The sequence below is a fragment of the Hemiscyllium ocellatum genome, chromosome 36 (assembly GCF_020745735.1).
Source record: "Hemiscyllium ocellatum isolate sHemOce1 chromosome 36, sHemOce1.pat.X.cur, whole genome shotgun sequence".
NCBI lineage: Eukaryota > Metazoa > Chordata > Chondrichthyes > Orectolobiformes > Hemiscylliidae > Hemiscyllium > Hemiscyllium ocellatum.
This window is the reverse complement of record NC_083436.1, coordinates 15,069,573-15,094,525: the sequence shown is the minus strand read 5'-3', so window position 1 is coordinate 15,094,525 and position 24,953 is coordinate 15,069,573. Positions and strand designations below refer to the sequence as shown.

General features: G+C 41.3%; 1 protein-coding gene across 1 annotated transcript in view; it reads right to left on the bottom strand.

The window, feature by feature from the left end:
* Window positions 1-16,355, bottom strand: part of LOC132833283 (uncharacterized) — an 82,910-nt gene extending 66,555 nt beyond the window's left edge. Inside the window, exons 1-2 of the mRNA XM_060851446.1 lie at window positions 16,288-16,355; window positions 15,417-15,823 (exon numbers count right to left, since the gene is read on the bottom strand). Of these exons, the coding sequence (XP_060707429.1) occupies window positions 15,417-15,823; window positions 16,288-16,355 (475 nt within the window). The remainder of the gene's footprint in view (window positions 1-15,416; window positions 15,824-16,287) is intronic.
* Between the last annotated feature and the right edge of the window lie 8,598 nt (window positions 16,356-24,953).

The following is a 24,953-nucleotide window of genomic DNA, read 5'->3' as shown; positions in this document are numbered from 1 at the left end:
CTTCACACACAATGGCACAGTGTTCACCAACTACAAGTGGGCAGCACGGTGACACAGTGGTTAGCACTGCTGCCCCACAGCGTCAGAGACCCGGGTTGAGTTCCCGCCTCAGGCGACTATTTGTGTGGAGTTTGCACATTCTCCCTGTGTCTGCATGGGTTTTCTCCGGGTGCTCCGGTTTCCTCCCACAATCCAAAAATGTGCAGGTTAGGTGAATTGGCCATGCTAAATCGCCCGTAGTGTTAGGTGAAGGGGTAAATGTAGGGAAATGGGTCTGGGTGGGTTGCGCTTTGGCAGGTCGGTGTGGATTTGTTGGGCCAAAGGGCCTGTTTCCACACTGTAAGTAATCTAAACTAAAAGATGCACTGCAACAACTCACTAACGCTGAAAACAATAAATGCTGGAGATCACAGCGGGTCAGGCAATACCCATGGAGAGAGAAAGCTAACATTTCGAGTCTAAATGACTGTTCATCAGAGTTCCTTAGACAGCATTTCTGTTAAGCTTCACTGGTTAAGCCTGACCTGTTGTGCTTTTCCAGCACCACTCTAATCTTGACTCTGATCTCCAGGATCTGCAGTCCTTACTTTCGCCTTGTTGCTTTTAACCTTACTGCGAATCCTCTTGCAAGGATGCCTACCTTGAAGAAGTTCTCCTCCTCTTCCTACAAAGACCTCAGTGAGTCTCCTACCTGCCAATCTTCCTTCCCACCTATCTGCTCCACCCTCCTCTCTGATCTATCACCTTCATCCCCACCTCTATCCACCTGTAGACCTCTTAGCTACCTTCTCCCTACCCCCATCCCCCTCCCATTTATCTCTCCACCCCGGAGGCTCCCTCCCTCATTCCTGATGAAGGGCTTTTGCGCGAAACATCGATTTTCCTGCTCCCCGGATGCTACCTGACCTGCTGTGCTTTTCCAGCATCACTCTAATCCTGAGCTGGAAATCAAACCCCATTACTCCTGAAGATTTTTAAAAGTACACAGAATTCCCCACTTTGCTTGTCTTTTGGACCCAGGTTGACAGAAAGCACGGACCAGGTTTCTCTATTTAACAAGAATTAAGATTTCTGACTAATAAATAGATTCTAGGTCCATAGTTCATGCTCTCTCCACCAGTGTGCAATATAAGGAGCCTATTGTACAGCTACTAATTTAGAGAATTATAGGGAGAATGGCTTGAGTGTTGAAGCTAAAATTCAGGGCTGGTGCCACCTCTTACCATTTGATGAAAGATATTTGTTTGTTTGTGGCTTCCTTCATCTCATCTTTACTAAATCTCTTCAAAGAAAGTTTGGAAGTCACTTACTGAAACTGTTTTCTTGAATATTTTTTGCACTGCTCTTGTCCCTGGTTGCCTCTATGAAAGAAGCTCTTATAAAGTTGAGCAACAATCACATGACCAACAATTACTGCTACATGGCAGACTTATTAGTTGCTTCCTCAACCTCATGTATGAACATACATGTCAGCATATGAGTCAAAAGCAGGAGTAGACCATTTGGCCCCCTAAGCTTGTGCCATTAGTTGATAAAATCGTGGCTCATTTGATCATAGCTTCCGCCCCACTTTCTTGTCTGTACCCTATAGTTTTTGATTCCTCCATCATTCAATCTTTAGATGTTGCAACCTAATCTTCAAGCATTTTCTTCCCAACACCCATTCAGATCACTGTCATTCAGAGAACTGCTAATTGACATTTAAATTAACTGTCCCTGTAAACTGCAGCAGTGTCAGCTTTTCAGAGCATCAATAGGCACAATTCCAATCCCATTGGTCTAAATTCCTCTGTGGGGAATATTGGAGGCCAAAGTTTAATTTTTTTAATCCCTTCCTGTTGCATTTTGAAATGAGATGCTCACTGCAGTAGGCAGACTGCTGCTAAATGCAAATTCTTCTATATTGTAAATTCCAGAACTGTCAGCTAGGATTGAGCAAGGAACAGTTATAAATAGGAAATTTCAGAAAAAACAAATAGGTGGCTGCAAAGTATTTGTGTCAGCCTGGAATGAGAACTTATTGTAGTTTCTATTCTGATGAAACTCAGCTGTCCATTTCAATAATACATTATGAAATTAAAGTCTGAAAATTGGCCAGACTTTTAATATGACTTAAATTGTAACTGTCAGAGTATCCTATGAAAAGTTCACATGAATATTTATTTTCACAAATTGTAAATAAATGTAAGTATGAAAAGTGGGTAAAATGGGGTTGGTTTTCCCATGAGTTTGGATCTGTGGTAGCCAATTGTTCAAGTTGAGTGATGCATTCAATTACCGATTAGTTCCTACATACATTTGATTTGGCTTCTTGACGACAGCAGAACTAAACTGAGTGACTTCATTTTAGAGGCACAGTAAAGTACTAAATACTTACAAAATGAGTTTCATTATAATGAAAACAAAACAAAACATTGAAAATGCTCAGCAGATCAGGCAGCGTCTGTGAACAGAAAATAAGAGTTAGCGCTTCAGGTCAATGACCTTCTATCAGAGCTGCCTCAATATACTTGAAGCTCATATTCTATTCTAACATATTTGATGTATTTGTGTGTGTGTGTGTGTGTGTGTGTGTGTGTCTGTGTGTATGTATGAGTGTGTCTGTGTGTGAGAGTGTGTGTCTGTCTGTGTGTGTATATGTGTGTGTGGGTGTCTGTGTGTCTGTGTATGTGTGAGTGTGTGCGTGTGTGTGTGTCTGTGTGTATGTATGAGTGTGTCTGTGTGTGAGAGTGTGTGTCTGTCTGTGTGTGTATATGTGTGTGTGGGTGTCTGTGTGTGTGAGTGTGTGAGTGTGAGTGTGAGTGTGAGTGTGTGTGTGTGTGTGTGTGTCTGTGTGCACGCGTGTGTGTGTATTGGTAGAATTATTCCAATGTTTCCATCATTATTAATGCTTGTTGTGTCAGTAATATTGCCTTTATTCCCTGGTCGGAAATTACCACATTCAAACTGACACTACACTTATCTTTTGTTGTAACTTTTAACATGTACAACACTACACTAATTTTTTACATCCAATTAAGTTAAGACCTTAAAACCATAAGACATAGGAGTGGAAGTAAGGCCATTCGGCCCATCGATTCCACTCCGCCATTCAATCATGGCTGAAGGGCATTTCAACTCCCGCATTCTCCCCGTAGCCCTTAATTCCTTGTGACATCAAGAATTTATCAATTTCTGCCTTGAAGACATTTAGCGTCCAGGCTCCATTGCATTCTGCGGCAATGAATTCCACAGGCCCACCACTCTCTGGCTGAAGAAATGTCTCCGCATTTCTGTTCTGAATTTACCCCTCTAATTCTAAGGCTGCGTCCACGGGTCCTAGACTCCTCGCCTAATGGACACAATTTCCTAGCATCCACCCTTTCCAAGCCATGTATTATCTTGTAAGTTTCTATTAGATCTCTCCTTAATCTTTGAAACTCCAATGAATACAATCCCAGGATCCTTAGCCGTTCCTCGTATGTTAAAATGTAAGTTGAGCTTACATTAGCCAATAGCATATGTATATCTGCGCTGGCGAAGGATATGCTGCATCAACATGAATTGAGGGTAAATTATTGACCATGTTGGGAAATAGGTTGAGTGGCAGGTGACAGAAAGAATGGATTGTGGACAGATACTTGAATTGGCAGGATGTGACAAGAATCTGTGTTAGGATCTCAATTATTCACATTATTTGTAAACGACTTGGACAAAGGCATAGAAAAATGCATGTTCAAATTTATTGATGACACAGTGTTAGGTGGCACTGTAGACAGTGTAGGTGATAGTCTATCAATATTCCTTTGCAATTTAATACTAAGTGGATGGCTAAAACTGTGGCAGATGGAGTTCAATGTAAACAAGTCTGAGGTTGTCCATAGCTGAAAATGTGTTGCTGGAAAGGTGCAGCAGGTCAGGCAGCATCCAAAGAACAGGAGATTCGACGTTTCGGGCATAAGCCCTTCTTCAAGATTGTCCATATAGTGAATGTCCAAAGAGACTTGGGGATCAGGTGCATGGATCTTTAAAATGTCACCAACTGGGGCAGAAAATAATCAAGAAGGCTAATGGAATGCTGGCCTTTATATCTAGAACACATGAGTATAAGAATGCAGAGGGTATGCAAAATCTTAGTTACTCCACTTGGAGTACTGTGAGCAGATCTGGGCACCACACCTTAGGAAGGATATATTGGCCTGGAGGGATTACAATGAAGATGCCTGGACTTCAAGGGTTAGGTTATAAGAATATACTATAAAAATTAGGCCTGTTTGCTCTAGAAATTAGAAGGTTAAGGGATGATCTTAAGGGGTGATCTGATCGAAGCTTTCAAGATATTAACAGGAAGAAACAGGGTAGATAAAGATAAAGATTCTAGAACTGGAGGGCGCAGTCTGAGACTTAGGGCCAGACTGTTCAGGAGAGATGTGAAGAAGTACTTTTATACACAAAGGGTGATAGAGGTTTCGAACCCTCTTCCAAAAGCAGCCAGTGATGTTAGGTTAGTTCTTAATTTTAAGTCTGCTCTAGTTTTTTTAAAAAAATGCTATTTTGGGATAATAGCCAAAAGCAGATATATGGAGTTGGGCCACAGATCAGCCATGATCTCATTAAATAGCAGAACAGGTTTGATGGGCTGAATGGCATACTCCTGTTCCTAAGTTCCTATAATTCATAAGACAGGAAATTTGCCCTGTGAGTTTAGCTAGTAGCTAAACTGTATTGACTGTAAAGTACAAAATACATCAAGGCACCTGATATTAAAAGGATTCTAGTTTGCAGTAAAAGGATACACTTCCCAGTGAGAGAAACGTGGTTTAATAATACCTGAACAATGACTGAACATAAGCACTTTCAAGGAACTATTGGTGGTGTGTTTCAGAATCTACAATAAGTCATAATATATAATAATAATGTCCAAGATGGGATCTTGTGCCAGCATACAGATTAGCCTTTGTTTAACCCAAGGCACCAACTTAATAATGGACTTGGAGCCTGCACTAGGAATAACCATCTATAAACTTGCTAAGAGGATGATTATCATTTGAAATGCACATATGTCCCCATTAAGGAGGCTGTAGAGAATTGTAGTGGCTAGTGTTTCACATAATATTCTCTCCCAACAGTGAATTTTAAGCATTACTTAAAGGCCAACATAGTGGTTCAGTGGTTAGCACTGCTACCTTACAGTGCCAAGGACCTGGTTTTGATTCCAGCCTCAGGTGACTCTCTGTGTGGAATTTACATGTTCTCTCTGTGTCTGCGTGGGTTTTGTCCCACAGTCCAAAGATGTGCAGGTTGGGTGGAATGGCCATACTAAGTTGTTCAGTGTGCAGCTAAGGTGGGCTATCTATAGTAAATGTGGTGTTACAGGGGGTGAGGGTCTGGGTGGGGAGATCTCTGGATGGTTGGTGTGGACTTGATGGGCCAAATGGCTTCTTTTTGCATAGCAGGGATTCTGTGATTAAGGGGATACTTGTTCAATACCTGCTGGAGAGACATCTGAACAATATTAGCAGACTTCTTGGGACACTTTTTCAAACACCACTGACATTCAATAAACTCTCCTGGAACTGACTGAAAAAGATGCATGTTTTGTGGTCCTGTATTGCATTGAACACTATAGGTGTTACCAAGAGAAAGCTTGGCCAAAAACAACCTGCAGGATAGAGGGGGATAGAGGAGAAGGCAAGATGTCATCCTCAGGTATAGGCTTTGGAGCCCCACCAGCAGGACTACCAGTGCCATATTCAGGAACTTGTGTGTCCTCTCCCTTGAATTCCTGAGCCATCCTCCAACATGCTGCTGTGTGTCCACCCACACACAGCACACCTTCAGTGAATCTAGCTGCTGGAAGCCCTACTCTGTAAAAATTGTGTATAATCAACACTTTATGATTAAATTTGCAGATGTTTAGTTTAGCACCTGTCAGCAAGTTCATATTCTGGTAATCAGACTTTAGAAGGAAAATTACTTGTTAAGTCCTTCCTTTAATAGGCATAAGTTATTATCATGCCATTCATTTCACTCTTTGGTCATAATAACCACCTTTCTGCTGAGGAAGGCTCTATAATATGAAGACCTCTAATGCACAGACGGATTTTATGTGTCCAGCTAGTGCAAACTAGAGACCCTTCCCATATAAAAAAACTAGTCATTTTAATTCCGCAGGAAAATGAGGGAAATGTTAGTCATAGGGTCGGAGAAACATAGAGATGTACAGCACGGAAACAGACCCTTCAGTCCAACTCATCTGTGCCAACCAGATATCCCAACTCAATCTAGTCCCATCTGCCAGCACCTGGCCCATATCCTTCCAAACCCTTCTTATTCATATATCCATCCAGATGCCTTTTAAATGTTGCAATTATACCAGCCTCCACCACTTCCTCTGGTAGCTCATTCCATACTTGTACCACCCTCTGCATGAAAAGGTCTCTTTTATATCTTTCCCCTCTCACCCGAAACCTATGTCCTCTAGTTCTGGACTCTCCCACCCCAGGGAAAAGACTTTGTCAACTTATCCTATCCATGCCCCTTGTGATTTTATAAAGCTCTATGAGGTGTCCCCCAGCATCCAACGCTCCAGGGAAAACAGCCCCAGCCTATTCAGCCTGTCCCTATAGTTCAAATCCTCCAACCTTGGCAACATCCTTGTAAATCTTTTCTGAACCCTTTTGAAGTTTTGCAACATCCTTCCAATAGGAATTGGAATTCCAGAATTCCCTGCAATATTCCAAAAATATCCAAACCAATGATCTCTGCAGCCACAACATGACCTCCCAATGCCTATACACAAGGCTCTAGTAACAAAGCAAAGAGTTGTTAGGGAAGTGTACCTATGTAGAGGATATATGAAGATATGATTTGGAGCAGAGTAGGCCATTCAACTCCTCACGCCTGCTCCAACGTTCAATAAGATTTGTTTGTAATCTCAACTCCACGTTCCATCCTACCCCAGATAACCTACCATCTTGTTTAACAAGAGTCTATCTGCATCAGTCTTAAAAATATTTAAGAACTTCACTTCCGTCACCTTTTCAGGAAGAGTTCCAAAGAGTCTGAGAGAAAGACTTTTACTGAATCTCAGTTTCAAACAGGTAACCCCTGAAAGGTAAACAGCGACCCCTAGGAAAACATGAGAACTGCAGATGCTGGAGATCAGAGTCGAGAACGTGTTGCTGGAAAAGCACAGCAGGTCAAGCAGCATCCAAGGAGCAGAGAATCGATGTTTTAGGCAAAAGCCCTTCATCAGGAATCAGTGACCGCTAGATCTATATTCTCCCATAAGTGGAAACATACTTTCTACACGAACCCTGTCAAGGTTCTACACAATCTTCAATTAAGTCACCTCATACTCTTAAACTCCAATGGATGCAAGCCTAACCCACACTAACTCCCATTCCAGATACTAGTTTATTAAACCTTCTCTGAACTGCCTCCGTTGCATTTATGTGGTAAAAACAAAGACTACAGATGCTGGAAATGTTGATTTTCCTGCTCCTCGGATGCTGCCTGACCTGCTGTGCTTTTCCAGCACCACTCTAATCTAGACTCCAATACATTTATGACCTTCCTTAGAAAAGGTGATCAATACTATATACGGTGTTCCAGATATAGTCTCACCAATAGCCCATATAATTAAAACAGCACATCTTATTTTTGTATTCAGCCCCCCTTATGATAAATTAAAACATTCTATTAACTTTCCTAAATACTTCCAATTACTCAAACAAAATACACTAACTTATTGTGATTCAAGCATCCAGATCCCTTTGTATCTCTGTAATGTCTCATTGTGTTGACAATATGCTTCTTTTCACTCTTCCTGTCAAAATGCACAATTGCCCATTTTTCCACATTATACTTCATTTGTTTCATCTTTTTATGCTTTCCTTATGTCCTATTCACAATCAAAACGCTTCAATAAGAGACTACATATGTTGGAGTTGCTGATGGCTGAACAGAATTGTTAGTTGAGGCAACAGTTTTCACAGACAGAATCGCGGACTTCATGCTCACAGCAAAGAGATAAGTTAATGAAGTGTCTCATAGAAATCTTAGGAAAGAGAAAACTCGTTATTTAGTAAAGTGAAGAAGGGAAAGTCAATTCACACCATAATCAAAGACTTCTTAAATAATTGCCATTACATTTCATGCATGTAGGTATACTGAAATTATAGAGTAAAAAGTGAGGTCTGCAGATGCTGGAGATCAGAGCTGAAAATGTGTTGCTGGTTAAAGCACAGCAGGTCAGGCAGCATCCAAGGAACAGGAAATTCAACGTTTCGGGCCAGAGCCCTTCATCAGGAATGATGAAGGGCTCTGGCCGAAACATCGAATTTCCTGTTTCTTGGATGCTGCCTGACCTGCTGTGCTTTAACCAGCAACACATTTTCAGTACTGAAATTATAGGAACAACTAAAAAAAATTAATGTTAAGGAATGGCTATAGATAGTTGAGATAAGACCCCATCTCAAATAGTGTAAACACCGAGGACTGGAGATTTTATGATGAATGGTACAAACCACAAAGGGCAGAATGCCATATAATGAAGAGTATAAACAGATAACCTCATAAAAGGACATGAGAAAACAGATTACTTTGTAAGGATGCGAGTGCAAAACATTACTTAGTCATTATGACCTCGGGAAAATGAACAATCACAGTTTCATAAGGTAACAAACAGCACCCATTCAGTATGATGCTGCTGGCAAATGCCTGGGAGGGGTGCAATGGTCCGAGGGGAAACACTGATGTCAGTACTACATGTAAATTAACTCAGTAATTCAGTCTATCCTCATTACTGAGACTTTTCAATCGCAGGCAACATATCAGTTCTGAAGAAGGGTCACTTGACCCGAACCATTAACTCTGATTTCTCTGTACAGATGCTGCCAGACCTGCTGAGCTTTTCCAGCAATGTCTGTTTTTGTTTCTGATTTATAGCATCTGCAGCTCTTTCTGCTTTTATTTAGCTACAAAACTGACCGAATGTAGAAACCAGAGAGTAATGGTCAATGCTTATTTTTTTGGGCAGAGAAAGATTGAAAATGGAGTTTGTACTGGGAAACCTATTTTTCCTGATATATAACAATGATCTGCATCTTGGTATGCAGGAGACAATTTCCAAGCTTGCAGATGGCATTGACTTTTGAAAAATTGTAAACTTGTGGGGAAAATAGTGCATAATTCCAAAAGAATGTTGCAATGTTGGTGGGGTGGGTGGCTAAGTGGCAAACAGGTTTCAATGTAGAGAAGTATGAGGTGATGCACTTTGAGTGGAAGAACACTTAAAGACAATACAAAATAGGGGGTAAAATTCTAAAAAGAGTGCTCGAGTATATATGTGCATATCATTAAAGGCAACAGGACAGGTGGAGAGATCAGTAAATAAAGCATTCAGTGTTCTTGGTTTTATTAATAGGGCCACAGAATAGAGGGCAAGGAGGTGATGTTGAACTTGTACAAGATACTTGTTAGAGTTAGCTGGAGTATTGTGTACAGTTGTGGGCATAACATTGTAAGAAAAATGCAAATTCATTGGAGAGGGAGCAGAAATAATTTACTAGAATGGTTTCAACTATGAGAATAGATTGAAGCAGTTGAGACTGTTCTCCCTGAATGAAGAAGGCCGAGAGAAGATCTGATTTAGGTTTTCAAAATCATGAGCGAGCTGAACAGAATAAATAAAGTAAAGCTGTTTCTGCTTGTAAAAGAAACAAGAATGAGAGAATATGGATTTAAAGTGATGTGCAAATTAAGTAAAGGTGAAATGAGAAAACATTTTTTTACACAGTGGGTTGTTAGGTCATAGAATGTTTTTGTTACCTGGAAACGTGATGATGGCTGGTTCAATTGAGGCATTAAGGGGGCATCGGACAATTATTTGGATAGAAACAATGTGCAGGGCTATGGGCAAAGGCAGGAGATTGGCTGTAGATAATCGAACCAATGCAGGCACAATGTGCTGACTGGGCTTACTCTGCACTGTGACAATTCAGTGATTCTGTGTGTCAGCCTCTAAGAACTCTCACGTACATCTCTAATCCACTTACTGGATGCTTCTGCACTTCAATGCTGTACTTCAGGCTGCCCTGGCAACTCTCACTGTCATGCTGCAGCAAGGACACTGCGCACTCCGGGACATGCACCCAGTTCACGGACTGCACCGTACTGCATTTCTCTGCTCTTCACTTGCTGTTATAATGCTCACTCACTGATCCTAGCTGCATCATTGTCTTCCCTTGCCTTTCTGTCCTTTGCCAGTTTCGGTTGGGGATATAAGGATCATGTTACTGCTGCCTTCCTGTGTTGTTTAGCAGAGACACAAAGCCAGGAAGCTTGGCATAGGACTTTACACAAGATTGGCGGCACGGTGGCACAGTGGTTAGCACTGCCGCCTCACAGCGCCAGAGACCCAGGTTCAATTCCCGCCTCAGGCGACTGACTGTGTGGAGTTTGCACATTCTCCCCGTGTCTGCGTAGGTTTCCTCCGGGTGCTCCGGTTTCTTCCCACAGTCCAAAGGTGTGCAGGTCAGGTGAAATGGCCATGCTAAATTACCTGTAGTGTTAAGTGAAGGGGTAAATGTAGGGGTATGGGAGGGTTGCGCTTTGACGGGTCGAAGGGCCTGTTTCCACACTGTAAGTAATCTAATCTAAGTTCCTGGCATAGTAAGTCAGACCCAGTATCCAAAACCAGACCAGGCACTGCTCGTTAGGATCATAGTCACAATCCTCTCCTCATAGGAGTCAAAGGATAGAAAGCACACCAGTGTTTGGAGTCTTTCTGCCATATTGTAGTCTGTTTTCCTGATGGAATGGGATTGAAAGGTGGGTACTACAGACGATAGAAGTAGGTGGCATAGCTGTTACTCTTGATGCATTTGGGGAGGTGTCCCAAACAAATGAGTGGGCAGCACAGAGGACATGCAGGGTTAGTGTTATTGGAGATTGTGGTGGGTATGAATTAGAAGAAAGATGTTTCAGGCTATAGTGAGAGTGGTGAAGCATGTGCCATAGTGAGAGATGGGTACTGTAGCAGAGGTAGTGTAATGTATTGGACAGAAGGTGGTGGCACTTATGCTGGCACAGGGGAGAAGGACAATGAACCTTGACCGACAAAGCAGGAGATTCCTTCATGCTGCTGATATTGCTTTAACCTGGGAGGCAACCTCAGACCAAGCTGGTATGGAGATCTGGTGTGTGGTAGCACCCCTGCTGTCTTGGGGGGGGGGGGGGGAGGTGAAAGCAGGATGTCCTGCCTGTGCATCATCCCATCCACCAAGAAATCCAGGAGCTTGTCCCATGAAGCAGGATGCAGGATACCCACATCCTCCTATCTGCCATGTCAGTGGAAAATGTCAGGAGCTGTGCAGGACAGCTGTGGACAGACTGCTTATCCATGTGCACAATGGGATTTTCAGCTGGCAGGGCATGAGGGATGCTGCTGAATTCCAGGGTATTCAATGAGTTGCAAGCTGTTGTGAGAGTGGCACATGGTAAGATGGGGCAGATAGTGGAAATGGGGGACTTCATAAGGGATGGGCAGGTAATTAATGCCTTGAGCTTGTGAGATAAAGCAAGAAAGGTGTCTAGAAATCTCAAAGCAATTTGAATTTAGCCAATAAAATGTACGATTCAGTCCAAAGATTTGGAAGAAAGCGGGTATCTTCTGGATGGCAACCAGTAATGAGTGGACTGCCACAAGGATTACAGCTAGGTCTACAATTAATTACAATATACATTAATGACTTGGATGAGGACAATGAACGTATTATTGCAAAGTTTGTGATGACACAAAAATAGGTAAAAAGTAATATAGTGAGGATGAAACAGAGTCAATACAGGGTTAGAGACAGGTTACATCAGTGGGCAAGAATTTGGCAGATGGAATATCATGGTAAAATGTGAGGTTATGCACTTTGTCAGGAAGAATAGAGGGGCTGAATATTATTTAAATGAATAATGACTGCAGAAACTTGCAACACATAATGCTTTGTCATGCAGGAATTAAAAAAAGCTTGCAGCTAAGCTCACTGGGTAATAAGGAAAGCACATGGAATGCTGGTCTTCACTTCAAAGGGAATGGAGTATAAAACTAGAGAGATCTTGCTAAATGTATACAAAGCATCAGTAACACCACAGCTGGAATACAGTGAACAATTTTGGGCCCTTTATCTAAGGAAAGATATATTGGCACTGGAGGTAGACCTGCAATTTCACTAGGTTGATCTTAGCTATACAGGGATTTTCTTATGAGGACAAGTTAAGTTGGTTGAATTTGTACTTACCAGAGCCTAGAAGAAGAGGCCATCTTTTTGAAACATAAGACTTTTTCGGGGCTTGACAGGGAAAATGCTTCCCCTTGTAGGACAGTCTGGGACCAGAGAGCAGATTCTCTGAGTAAGCAGTAGCTAATTTAAGACAGAGGAAAAGAGGAATTTATTCTGTCAAGAGTGTAATGAAAGTGTGGAATTCTCAATGACTGTTGAGGCTGGGTCTTTAAGCATATTCAAGGCTCAAATAAACAGAGTTTTAATCAGTAAGGGAATCAAAGGTTATAAAGATAGGGATTGAGTATTATCAGAGCAGCCATAATCTCTGTGAATGGTTGAATATGCTCAATGGGCTGAATGGCAAACTTCTGCTTCTACGACTTAATTTACGAGCTATCTTTGCATCATCAATAAATTTACAAGTATCTTCCATCCCTCTATCAAATTTACTTCTGTAAATTGTAAACAGTTGGAGTCCCAGCATCAATCTCTGTGGCACACCACTCAATACATTTTGCCAAATTGACAAGGGCACATTTATGCTTATTCTTTGCTTCCTGTTGGTCAGCTCATTTTCCATTCATACCATATGTTACCTCCTACACATCAGCTTCTGCTTTCATGATAATCTTTGGTGTGGCATTTTATCAAATGCCAACTGGATGTCTAAGTACAGTAAATCCGCTAGTTCTGCTCTATCTACAGCACACATCACCTCCTCAAAGACTGGTCAAACATGATTTCCCTTTCACAAAACCATGTTGACTCCATCAGATTGTGTTCAACTTGTTGGAAGTGCATTGCTATAACTTTTTCAATAATAGCTTCTGACACTTTGTTCTTTACCATTGTTTTAGTTCATTGAAGAAACTTGTTTAAAGTCTCTTTTGGTCTCAATAACAGTAATAAAGAAAAACAAATTGATTATTTTGGTGATAAAGTAAGACATTTGCACTTTTAATATGGTCTGTGGAGTCAAGGGGCTTAATTTTCAGTGCCCACCTCATGTTAGATTTGCAAACTTTGAGGTCAGCTACTTCATCTGTTTGAACAAAGTTTCACCTATTATGCATTAACAATGTGCCTTAAGTCTAATCATAGATAGGACCACTAATTTTTGAAGGGAGTTGAAAAAAAAATCTTCATAACTCCCAGTCTTGTACTTCTTCACATGAGACTGCTATATTATTCATAATTTGTACTAATCTGTGGTTGATTGTGTACTGTCGGTCTCCACATAACAAAGTAGTCACTTGTATTAAAATCGAAGCATTGGTATGAATCAGTTTAACTTGGCACCAAAAGAACAGCTGCAAGTAACTGTAGCCCAAGAATGGATAAACTAATTTAAAGTAACATCTTCACAGATAGCAAATGGATGAAACATTTTCAACAAGCTAAAAATAGTTTCTATTTTTAGTCCCAAAACAGTATTGAGGTTTTCAGCTGAAATTAAATAATTGTAGTAATACCTTAAGTAATGTGGATTGGTTCTATTCTGTGCTTTGAAAGACAAATAATTAGAATTGACTAATATAAAAACATTAATGGCATGCTTTATATTGTGAATCACACCAGCATTAGATTCAAAATTGCTACATAATTCAACATCTGTAAATCATATATTGTTTGCAAAACAAGAATACATCCAACACCTTTTTTGTTTAGAAAATGTGTGAGTGACTCAGTCGCTAAAAGTAATTCGCTTCCCAAGTCCATTACAGCGGTGTGCAAGTGATAACTGTGTGAGAAAAAGTTTTGGATAAAGGTTACACAGTTATAGCAGGCAAGGCACAGCACTTATTAATAAATGGCTTACAATCAAATCGGGACGTTTCTGGATTGTGAGAGATGTATCAGAAAATCTTGAAAACCAGCAAAATTTTCTGTTTTTAAGAAACTAATACTTGTCAATATTTTATTGTTGCTTTGTTTTTGTGCCAGCCCTTCAATGCTGACTCTTTGTCTGTGGAACACAAGTTAATGTACTTTGCACATTTGCTGTGCACACTTTAAACCCAATTTCCCACTTATTTGTATAAACCTGAAACAAATAAATCCTAATCTCTTGATTGAAATTTACCCAACAGTAATAAATGTATATTTTTCTAAGTACACAAAGTTCAAACAGATCAAATCATGTGTAGAAGCTTAAGAGCAACTGCGTTATTTTAATTCTGTTGTCTGAATGCACATTTTTGGTCCATAAACCACACTGTATAAACTCCATCAATTATTTGCAATTTTCATCCAAAGATACACACTTTTTCTCGCCTTGAAACAATGTGAGCCATTTTCGAGCATACCTCTGTGGTTAGGCCTAATTTTAATTTTGGCATGGCAGGCATTATAGCATGACTAGAATGAATAATAGGTTTTCTCTTGTCTGAGCAGATGATTAGATTCAAATTTGATGAAATGGAAGTTGGAACGAATTTTCTATTTTGATGCTCCTTTTTATAAATATTCTTTCCTGTCCTAAGCTCATCTTTCCTTACCCAGTCAGCTGGAAGTATAAGCATAGTCAATTTGCTTCCTCATGATCTGACATCCTATCTACAACCACGGCAAGGCCAGTTCTGAATGTCAGCAGAAGTTACAAGCTGAAGGCTTTATCTTGGTTTATGAAATCAACTCATCAAGCTGTTATTTGCCACCAATCCAGTTTTGTATGTTTTCAAGTGATAATAGGTGCATAGATTTAAGATAGATTATGTTAATTGTTTACAAGATAAGCACTGTGAGAAGAGTGTCCATCCTGAAAATATATATGCCCAGACTGAAAATAATCTGGGTCTTATTTTTAAATTCAAATTAAGAAGGGAGTAATATATCTAAATGGCTGCAGAAGATTATATTGTAAAATAATATCTAGAGAAAATGACTGGCCACAGCTGACTGGTCATGGTGGTACAGGCATTAATAGATTACTTCCTATTGACTATGAATAACCAGAAAATCAAATCCAGGGTCCCTGTTGAGGTTACTGACACTGCTGTCTCATTGGCTGTGCACTGTTGTTACTTCCAGGGAACCTTTACATTGTTCATTACATATTAACACTCAATCAGGGCTACAATAGTTTACAAGACGAATTCAATTCACAAAGGAAACCTTCAAAATGTACATCGCAGAAACAAAATTGTTACACCTCACCTTTAAATGCAGCCCAGTGCAGTGCATTGTCACCTTGGCTGTCACATGCTTGCAGACTGGCTCCTTTCCCCACTAGGTAGCAACAGAGGGCAATGTGTCCATATTGCGAAGCTATTATTAAAGGAGTGCATCCTCTCTGATCCCTCTCGTCAATTGAGACGCCAGCTTGCAGGAGGATTTCTGTAACAGGGATGTGTCCTTTGACCGCTGCCCAGTGAATAGGTCGCTGCGCCGGTTCAGAGCGGCTGGGCAGATTCACAGGGAGTCTCAAATCTACCAAATACCTGAGAAGTGAGACGGAAGCGGTGAGCGCTGCCCAGTGCACCAGAGTGTGTCCGTTCTCATCGTACTGACACTGATGTTCGAGCTCTCCCATCTCTGCCAGCGTCTGCAGTTCGGACAGACTCCTACAGGGAAATAGGAACAGGAAGCAATTGCAGTTACTTCTGCAATTAATTCTAACATCAATTATTGAAATCAATAACGGAAGATAGCGGGGAAATAAGTTTTAATTCCAGTCGGATTTCCTAAAACTTCATTTTCATTAATCGATTCCACTTGCTTTATAAAGAAAGTTTCTCAATCAACTTGTGCTGTCTCACACAAGCAGCCGAACGCCTTTATGCTCAATATATGAACTACACACACAGAAGTGTTTAAAGTACTGTGTGTGGTTCTGCTGAGAGAGAGAGAGAGAATAAAGAGATAAATGACACTCACAGGGCTTGGGAAACAGGGAGGTATAAACGAGAGAGAGAAGAAAGTGAAGAGATGTGTGCAGCGCGCCACTCACCCGGTTAGCAGAGCAGGGACGGTGTGTTGCCAGTGTCCCTGTCCTGGGAGATGAGCCTCACCAGCAGGTTGGACTTGCCCGCCTCTCCCGGGTGCTCCACGGTGCCTGGAGCCGGGACTGAGCTGGGTGTAAGCAGCCGCCACCATCTCCGGGAACTGAACTTGTCCTGGGTGTGGACCCACTGAATAGTCAGCTCAGCTCCACCTCCGTCACTGCCATGTGGCTTTTACTCCATATGGGTGATGTACTGAGCACACACGGTCTGCAAAGACACTCCAGTAGTCGGAGCGCCCTGCTCCTTCAGGTCCAAGTGAGTGCAAACAGCTACCAATATGGTTACAGAGCAGTGCCTTCAATCCTTGACCAGGGACAAGTTATGTTGTGTTGTGCAGCAACATGTTCCCATTAATATGGGCGACGCTTGGTGAATAATATTACACCTAGTGTTCCAGGTCAGTGGAGCCGCCCTCTTCTGGTATTGGGAGGTGTTTTACAGCATCTATTATAATGTACATTAAAAAAAGGATACTGGGTCAACCATCTGTTTCACTATTTTTCTGCTGTTTAATCATAGAACCCCTACAGTGTGAAAGCAGGTCATTCTGCCCATCAACTCCACATGGACCCTCTGAAGAGCATCCCACCCAGACCCACTTCCCCTTCCTTATCCCTGTAACACTGCATTTCCTATGGCTAACCAACCTAGCCTACACATTCCTGGACACTACAGGCAACTTAGCATGGACAATCCACCTAGCCTGCACATGTTTCGAGTTTGGGAGGAAATCTACGCAGACACGGGGATAATGTGTAAACTCCATCCAGGCAGTCACCCAAGGCTGGAATCGAACCCAGGTCCCTGGTGCTGTGAGGCAGCAGTGCTAACCGCTGAGTCACTGTGCCACCAACCAGCTAGCCTAAGCCCATCCCATTCAGTATTACTTTCTTCTTGCCATAGAGAGGGAGTTATAGAGTTATAGAGCTAGACAGCATGGAAATGGACCCTTCAGTCCAACTTGTCCACACCGACCAGATATCCTAAGTTAATTGACTCCCATTTGCTAGCACTTGGCCATATCCACCTGAACCCTTTCTATTCATATACCCATCCAGATGCCTTTTAAATATTGTAATTGGACCAGTCTCCACCACTTCCTCTGGCAGCTCATTCCATACATGCATCACCCTCTGCGTGAAAAAGTTGGTCCCTTTTAAATCTTTCCCCTCTCATCCTCTAGTTCTTGACTCCCCCCACCCTCGTGATTTTATAAACCTCTGTAAGGTCACCACTCAGCTTCTGATGCTCCAGGGAAAACAGCTCCAGCCTGTTCAGCTTCTCCCTATAGCTCAAACCCTCCAACCCTGACAACAATTGTAAATCTTTTCTGAATCCTTTCAAGTTTCACAAGGAGCAGCACATTGACTCAGTGGTTAGCACTGCTGTGTAACAGCACCAGGGACCCAGGTTCAATTCCAACCTTGGGTGACTGTCTGTATGAAGTTTGCACACTCTCCCTTTGTCTGCGTGGGTTTCATCTGGGTGCTCCGGTTTCCTCCCAGAATCCAAAGATGTGCAGGTCAGGTGAATTGGCCATGCTAAATTGCCCATAGTGTTAGGTCAATTAGCCAGAGGGAAATGAGTTTCAGTGGGTTACTCTTCAGAGGGTTGGTGTGGACTGGTTGGGCCGAAGAGCCTGTTTCCACACTGTAGAGAATCTAATCTAGCCAGATCGCTACAAACTCCTTTGTCTGTCCACCCATTCTTCTCTTTCTTTGGGCTCTATCCCCACCTACCATTTATTCCTTACCTTCTCCCCCATCCTATCTTCTGAATACAAGCCGACATTTTCCAGCTACCATCAGTTCTGAGAAAAGGTCATCGGACCCAGAAGGTTAACTTCAATTTTTCTTCATAGATGCTGTCAGACCTGCTGAACTTTTCCAGCAACTTCTGTTTTTGTTCCTGATTATACAGCAACCGCAGTTCTTTCCGGTTTTTATTTAGGAGTGTTTGGGGTCCTGCATGGGAAGGGAGAAAGTGAAATGGCAGGTTTTGTAACTCCAGCACCAACACAGGAAGGGTTATGGAAAGGGGAGCAGGTATGGGAATAATGGACGAGTGGACCAGGATGTTGTAGAGAGAATACTGAAAGGAAAGGCCAACATATTTTTGGAGATGGCGAAAAGCTGGAAGTGGTAGAAATGGCAATAGTTGGCCACTTGAATGTGGAGGCTAATGCTATGAAGGCTGAGGACCAGGGACATCCTATCACTATTTTTTAGGAGTAGGATCAGTAAACCAACAAAAGGTCAGTTTAAAATACCATAAAAGATCGGTTTATAACATAAGGAACAAGATCTCTATTGCATCAAAAAACTAACATGGATGGCTAAAGAGATTTGAGACAATGCAACAAGTCAAAAAATTGTACAGATTCTGGTGAATCCAGAAGGTGCAAAGGATACAAAATAGATGGTAAGAGTTATATAGAAAAGTGTGGAAAATAGCTTGCAAGGAAGGGATACTAAAATCAACACAGAACACTTGTACAATTAGGATTCAGGGGTTCTGAGCAATGTGGAACCTTGGAAAATGATAATGGTGATAATGTCAATGAAAAGAAAGAACTAGAATTCTACTGAATAATTACTTTGAGCTGAATCTTACCCTGCTACTTCACAGCACCAGGGACCTGGGATCAATTCCACCCTTGTGTAGAGTTTGCACATTCTTCCCATGTCTGCGTGGGTTTTCTCCAGGTTCTCCAGTTTCCTCCCATAGTCCAAAGTTGTGCAGGTTAAGTGGATTAGCCATGGGAAATGGGGTTACAGGGATACGGTAGGGAGTAGGTCTGGATGGGATTCTCTTCAGATGGTCGGTGTGGATTTGATGGGCCAAATGACCTACTTGCACACTGTAAGGATTCTATGATATTTTGGCACTGTGTCATTTTTGTCATATTAGACTGGCATTGGGGAGTGAGCCTGGCCAATTGGTTGAAGGTTTAGTGGGGCAGCATGGCGAGAGCAGTGACCATAATTCTGTAAATTTAAAGTTACTTATGGATAAAGATAAGAGTAGTCCTTAGGTAAAATTATTACACTGGGGCAAGACTAACTATAGCTAACTAACTAATATTAGGCAAGAATGGGGTATAGAGTTTGGGGGTGGCTGTTTGAGAATCAATCCACATCTGTCATGTGGATGTTTGAAAGACCAGTTGATTAGAGTTCAGGACCAGCATGTTTCTGTGAAAGTGTAGGATCAGAATGATAAGATTCAGGACCTTGAATGGTGAGGAAAATTGAGGGCTTAGAAGGAAAAAGGAAGCATACATAATGTTTAGGAAACTGAAGAGAGACAGACCCCTTGAGAAATATTGAAAAGAAAACAGGAAATAATTAAACGATGAGTTAGGATGGTTAAAAGGAGCCAGGAAATGTCCTTAGCAAACAGGATTAAGGAAAATCCCAAGGTATATTATACAGATATAAGGAGTAAAAGTGTAGCTAGGAAAAGGGTAGCTCCAGTCAAGGACAAAAGAGGGAAATTATGCGAGGAGCCAGAGGAAGTGAGATCCTTAATGAATACTTTCATTAGTGTTTCCAAAGTAAAATAACACAGTGGATGGAGAGACTGGATAGGGGTATGATGATACTCTAAGACATGTCGACATAAAAAAAAGAGGTGTTGGGTATTTTGAAAAGCATTAAGGTGGATAAGTCCCCAGAATCTGATGGGATCAATCCAAGAATATTGAGGAAGTTAAGGGAGGAAATTGCTGGGGTTTTGTAGGAAATCCTTGTATCTTCTTTAGTCATAGGTGAGTTCCAAGAGGATCAGAGGATAGTCAATGTTGTTCCTTTGTTTAAGAAGGGCGACAGGGATAATCCTGGAAATTATATGATGCTGAGCCTTATTTCAATGATAGGGAAATTATTGGTGAAGATTCTTAGGGTCAGGATTTATTCACATTTGGAGAAATATGGACTTATTAGTAAAGGCATCATGGCTTTATGAGGGGAGGAAGTGACAGAGTTGATTGATGAGGGCAGAGCAGATGTTGTCTACATGTACTTTAGCAAGGCCTCTGACAAAGTCCATCATGGCTGGCTGATACAGAAAATGAAGTCACATGGGATCTGTGATGAGCTGGCCTGAGATGGATATAGAATTGGCTTGGCCATGAAAGACAGAGAGTAGCTGTGGAAGGGTGTCTTTCTGACAGGAAATCTCAGGGAAATTGATGTTGAATTAAGGAGAAGATGCATCAAAATTTAAAAAAAATTAACAACAATGAAGAAAATAATATAATTATAGATTATTATATCTCAAGGATGGGATGGTTTGCATCCCAGAGTTTTAAAAGTAGCTGAAAACATTACAGGTACCTTAGCTATAGTATATACATCATTTTCTCGAATTAGGAACCATTTCATTAGATTGGAAGTTTGTCATGCCACTTTGTCATTTAACTTTGAAATTATAGACAGCTAATAACACTGGTCAATTCTAAAGCCAATATTTAAGAATGACTGAACACTGAAAAATTTCAGCAGTTCTAGGAGAGCTATTTGTAAAGGGTAGGTATTCCTATCAAACTTTATTGAATTTTGTGAAGTGGGAACTAAAATAGTTAATTGAAAATGTTAATTGATTTTTTTCTATTTGAACTTCTTGAAGGCACGTATAAACGCTCGCACAAAAGACTGTTTGAATTTCAATCTCATAGAGTTGTAGGTAAATTCTTGTCCTGGATAATTAACTGATCATCAGGAGACAGACAGGTTAATAGGAAAATATTCTAATTAGCGGAATGTAACTGTTGGTGTCCAGTTGTGGCCTCAATTATTCACTGCTTTTATCAATATCAAGATGGCGTGGGGGGTCAGTGGCCAGCACCACTGCCTCACAGCACCAGGGACCTGGGTTCGATTCAACCCTCAGGTGACTGTGGGAGTTTCCATATTCTCCCCGTGTCTGCGTGGGTTTCCCTTGGTTCTCCGGTTTCCTCCCATAGTCCAAAGATGTGCAGGTTAGGTGGGTCAGCCGTGGGAATTACAGGGATAGGATGGGGGTGGGGAGGTGGGGGGTGCAGGAAGCTGCTCTTCAGAGAGCCAGTGTGGACTTGATGGGCCAAATAGCCTGCTTCCACACTGTAGGGATTCTGTGATCTGATATATTGGGAGAGAAAGCCATAGATCTAAATATATATTGATGCCAATAAGATAGGTGACATCGTAAACATGCAGATGGAAGCAGGAAGCTACAAAGATATATGAACAGATTAAGTGACTGGGCTGAACTTTTGCATATAGTTTGCAATATAATCAAATGCAAGGTCTTCCACTTGCATCTAGAACAGAAAGGATACTTCTTATCCATAAAAAATGCTAGAAAGGCAGTAGCCCAAAGAGATTTGGTGGTCCAAGCATGCAAATCAATATAATGTTAAGAGCAGGCATACAAAAAGGCTAATGGAATACTGGCCTTTCTATCTTAAAACTAGACCACAATGTTGTATGCTATAGAAGCTGTTTATCTGCAGGTTGCCCAGGACTGAGCTTTCCAGATTTCCAGAAACCCAGACCTACAAACAGAAATTGGAGCACAGTCCCCATTGACAACTATTTACATGCTTTGAAAAAAAAATTCTGAAATAGTTCTTTGACTGCAGCTTACAAAACTGAAATTGGCTGCAAACTGACTCTTAAAATACAAATAGTAATCCACTTTTTGAAGAAGGTTCCAGCAACCAAACTAATAACTCAGGATAGGTGAAGTCACTGTAGTCTTATCAGATCATAGGGCTGTTCTCTTGCTAGAGAGAGACAACTGGTGGTGATTTAACCTGAGGGTCACCACACCTCTGCTGGGCAGAATGAGGTTGTGAAGGAGAGTCCTTCAACTGGTGTGGGAATTGAACCCATACTTTTGGTGTTAGTCTACATCATAAGCCAGCTGCCCAGTAATGGAAATAACCAAATCTCCATTACTGACATACGGCTTATTTTCTGGTTCTCTCCTCTGAATTATTCTGAAATGTAAGAAACAGATTGCCGTATTTTTCATAATTACATTAGATCAAACAACTATTTGTCAACATGAATTATAAGCTATATTTAACAGTGCCTTTGGTGCTTTTATGCCTCCAATGCCTACCTTAGTTAAATAATCACAATTTAGAAAATTATTGTGCCAATCTTGAAATCTCACATCTAGTGGAAAACAGAGCTAAACTGTATAGGTAGAAGTACTGGCTTCCTGTTGATCTCTGATATTAACCCCTTATATGTATTTCTTGAAATGCAAAATGCAAAATAAAAATTTAAATGTAAGGCAAGTATTCATTATTGCCATTCTATAATTATTCCAAATTAATCACAGCTCTCAATGTAATTATTACATATATCTCAAACATTCAAATCTTCAAGAAAAATATTTGCATCTCAAAATACCCAGCACAATCTTACCAGAAATATTGACCTTGTCATGCTGCAGTATATCAATAAATGTTTGGTCAATGCTCTGATGAAGAATCATCTGGACTCAAAACATTAGCTTGTTCTCTCTCCACAGATGCTGTCTGACCTGTTGGGATTTCCAGCATTGTTGTAGTCAACTGTTAGTCTATACTTCTGTGTTTTGACGCAAGTAGACAATTAAAATGGCTGTTATAATCCGATCTGTTGTCCAGGTACAAACCACTTGTGACTTTTGTTAGGGTAGAGTGCTTGATCTCAAATACTTCAAGACAGTGTAGACATCCAAATATCAGTGTGTTCTTAGTTATAATGGGTATTTTAGCAATATGTAATTTCCGTATCATTTTAATACTGATGTTTTATAAGCTGCTCTTGCTTTCAGGAATACAATTTTATTTTAAATTACTGTGAAGATCACTAGTGTCTTCACAGCTTTTTTAAAAAAAAACATTCTCTATTAATTGTGTATGAAGTTATTCCAATAATGCTTTAAAATTGCATTTACTGATTGTTCTTGCATCTGAAGTGTTTGCAAAGTCACAATCTTCCAATGTTATTTTACAATGTTTAGATTTGATTTCACCATTCTTGTCTTCAGTATATATTGAAGTATGGCCCTGTTTTAAATGTTGCACCTGTGTCCCAAGGCATCCTTTATGACTGCAGCAATCCTTGTTTTACTAGTAGGTGCTGAAAATGTGTTGCTGGAACAGCGCAGCAGGTCAGGCAGCATCCAAGGAACAGGAGATTCAACGTTTCGGGCATAAGCCCTTCTTCAGGAATACTAGTTGGTGCATCAGCTTTACTTTTCCATTAAGTTTAGTACCCTTTTCTCTAAGGGTTATAACTCACCACTAATGGCCCATTATCTCTTTGCTCTGTGGCTGAACCCCTACTCAAACCTACTACCTTCTGCCCAAATATGAATATCTGTCACCCCCACAGGCTTCTCTGTGTTTTTATCCCTGGGCCTGGCTTTCTCATCACCCTGTAGTACAGCTACTAAGATGTTACAGCTACCACAAGCTGACTGACCTCTGTTTAAAAGCTTTCAGCTGCTGACTAACTGGCTGAACCAATTACTTGTTTTTCCCTCCATTCCTCCCTTCGACCTACTCCAGGAGAAAACAGACCACAATAGGGCAGAGAGCCAAGGCAGGTGGTGGCGTGCCTGACTACTTACTCCTCACCTCCTCTGAGGAGGGGATCCTGTCTACACGTGATCCATTTACCCTGATTTACCTGTGTAGTAACATCTGCCTGTAAAGAAAACACCTTTCCCTGTACCTCAAAACCTGTGACAGTAATAAATCAGCTGACTGACTATACCCAAGCCTAAGAACAGATATTGGACCAACCCTTTTACTGACTGTACTGGGAATTTTGGCAATCTTGGCACCTAGTTTCCATCCAGTGATTGGGAAAATGGGAGAATGAGGCAAGGTTAAGCAGTAATGAATTGTAGAATCCCTACATTGCAGAAGAAAGCCCTTTGGCCCATCAAGTCCACACTAACCCTTCAAAGATCATCCCAGCCAGACCCACTGCATCATGGTAATTCACATGGCTAATCTACATAACCTGCATATTCTTGGACAGAGGGAGGAAACTGGAGCACACAGATGCAAGGAGAGCATACAACCTCCATACAGACAGTCACTTGAGAGTGGAATTGAACCCAGGTCCTTGGTGCTGTGAGGCAGCAGTGCTAACCACAGAGTCACTGTGCCACTCCAATGAGAATGATAATGAGGATGATAATCTGCGATAATCATCTTCTCTCTGTTCACGAGTGAGAATACCATCTTGAGGTCAGGAGTTGGCTGAAAAATATGACTTATTTGTCTTAGTCGAAAAGTGTGGCATTGGAAAAGCACAGCAGATCAAGCAGCAAATGAGGGGCAGGAGAATCGATGTTGCAGGCATAAGCCCTTCATCAGGAATGTAGGGGGTTGTTGTGGTGTGAAGGGGGCTGAGAGATAAATAGGAGTATGGAGGTTGGGGTGAGGTAGGTGCGAAGACGATTGATGAATGCAAGTGGGGGTGATTGTGATAGGTCGGTGGAAAGGGTGGAGTGGGTAGGTAGGAAGGCAGATGGACAAGTAGGAGAGGTGCAGAGTTGGAAAGTTGGATCAGGGATGAGGTGGGGGGTGGGGAGATTTGGAAACTCATGAAATCAGTGTTGCTGCTGTGTGGTTGAAGTGTCCCAAGGTGGAAGACGAGGCATTCGTCCTCCAAATGTCAGGTAACTTGGATCT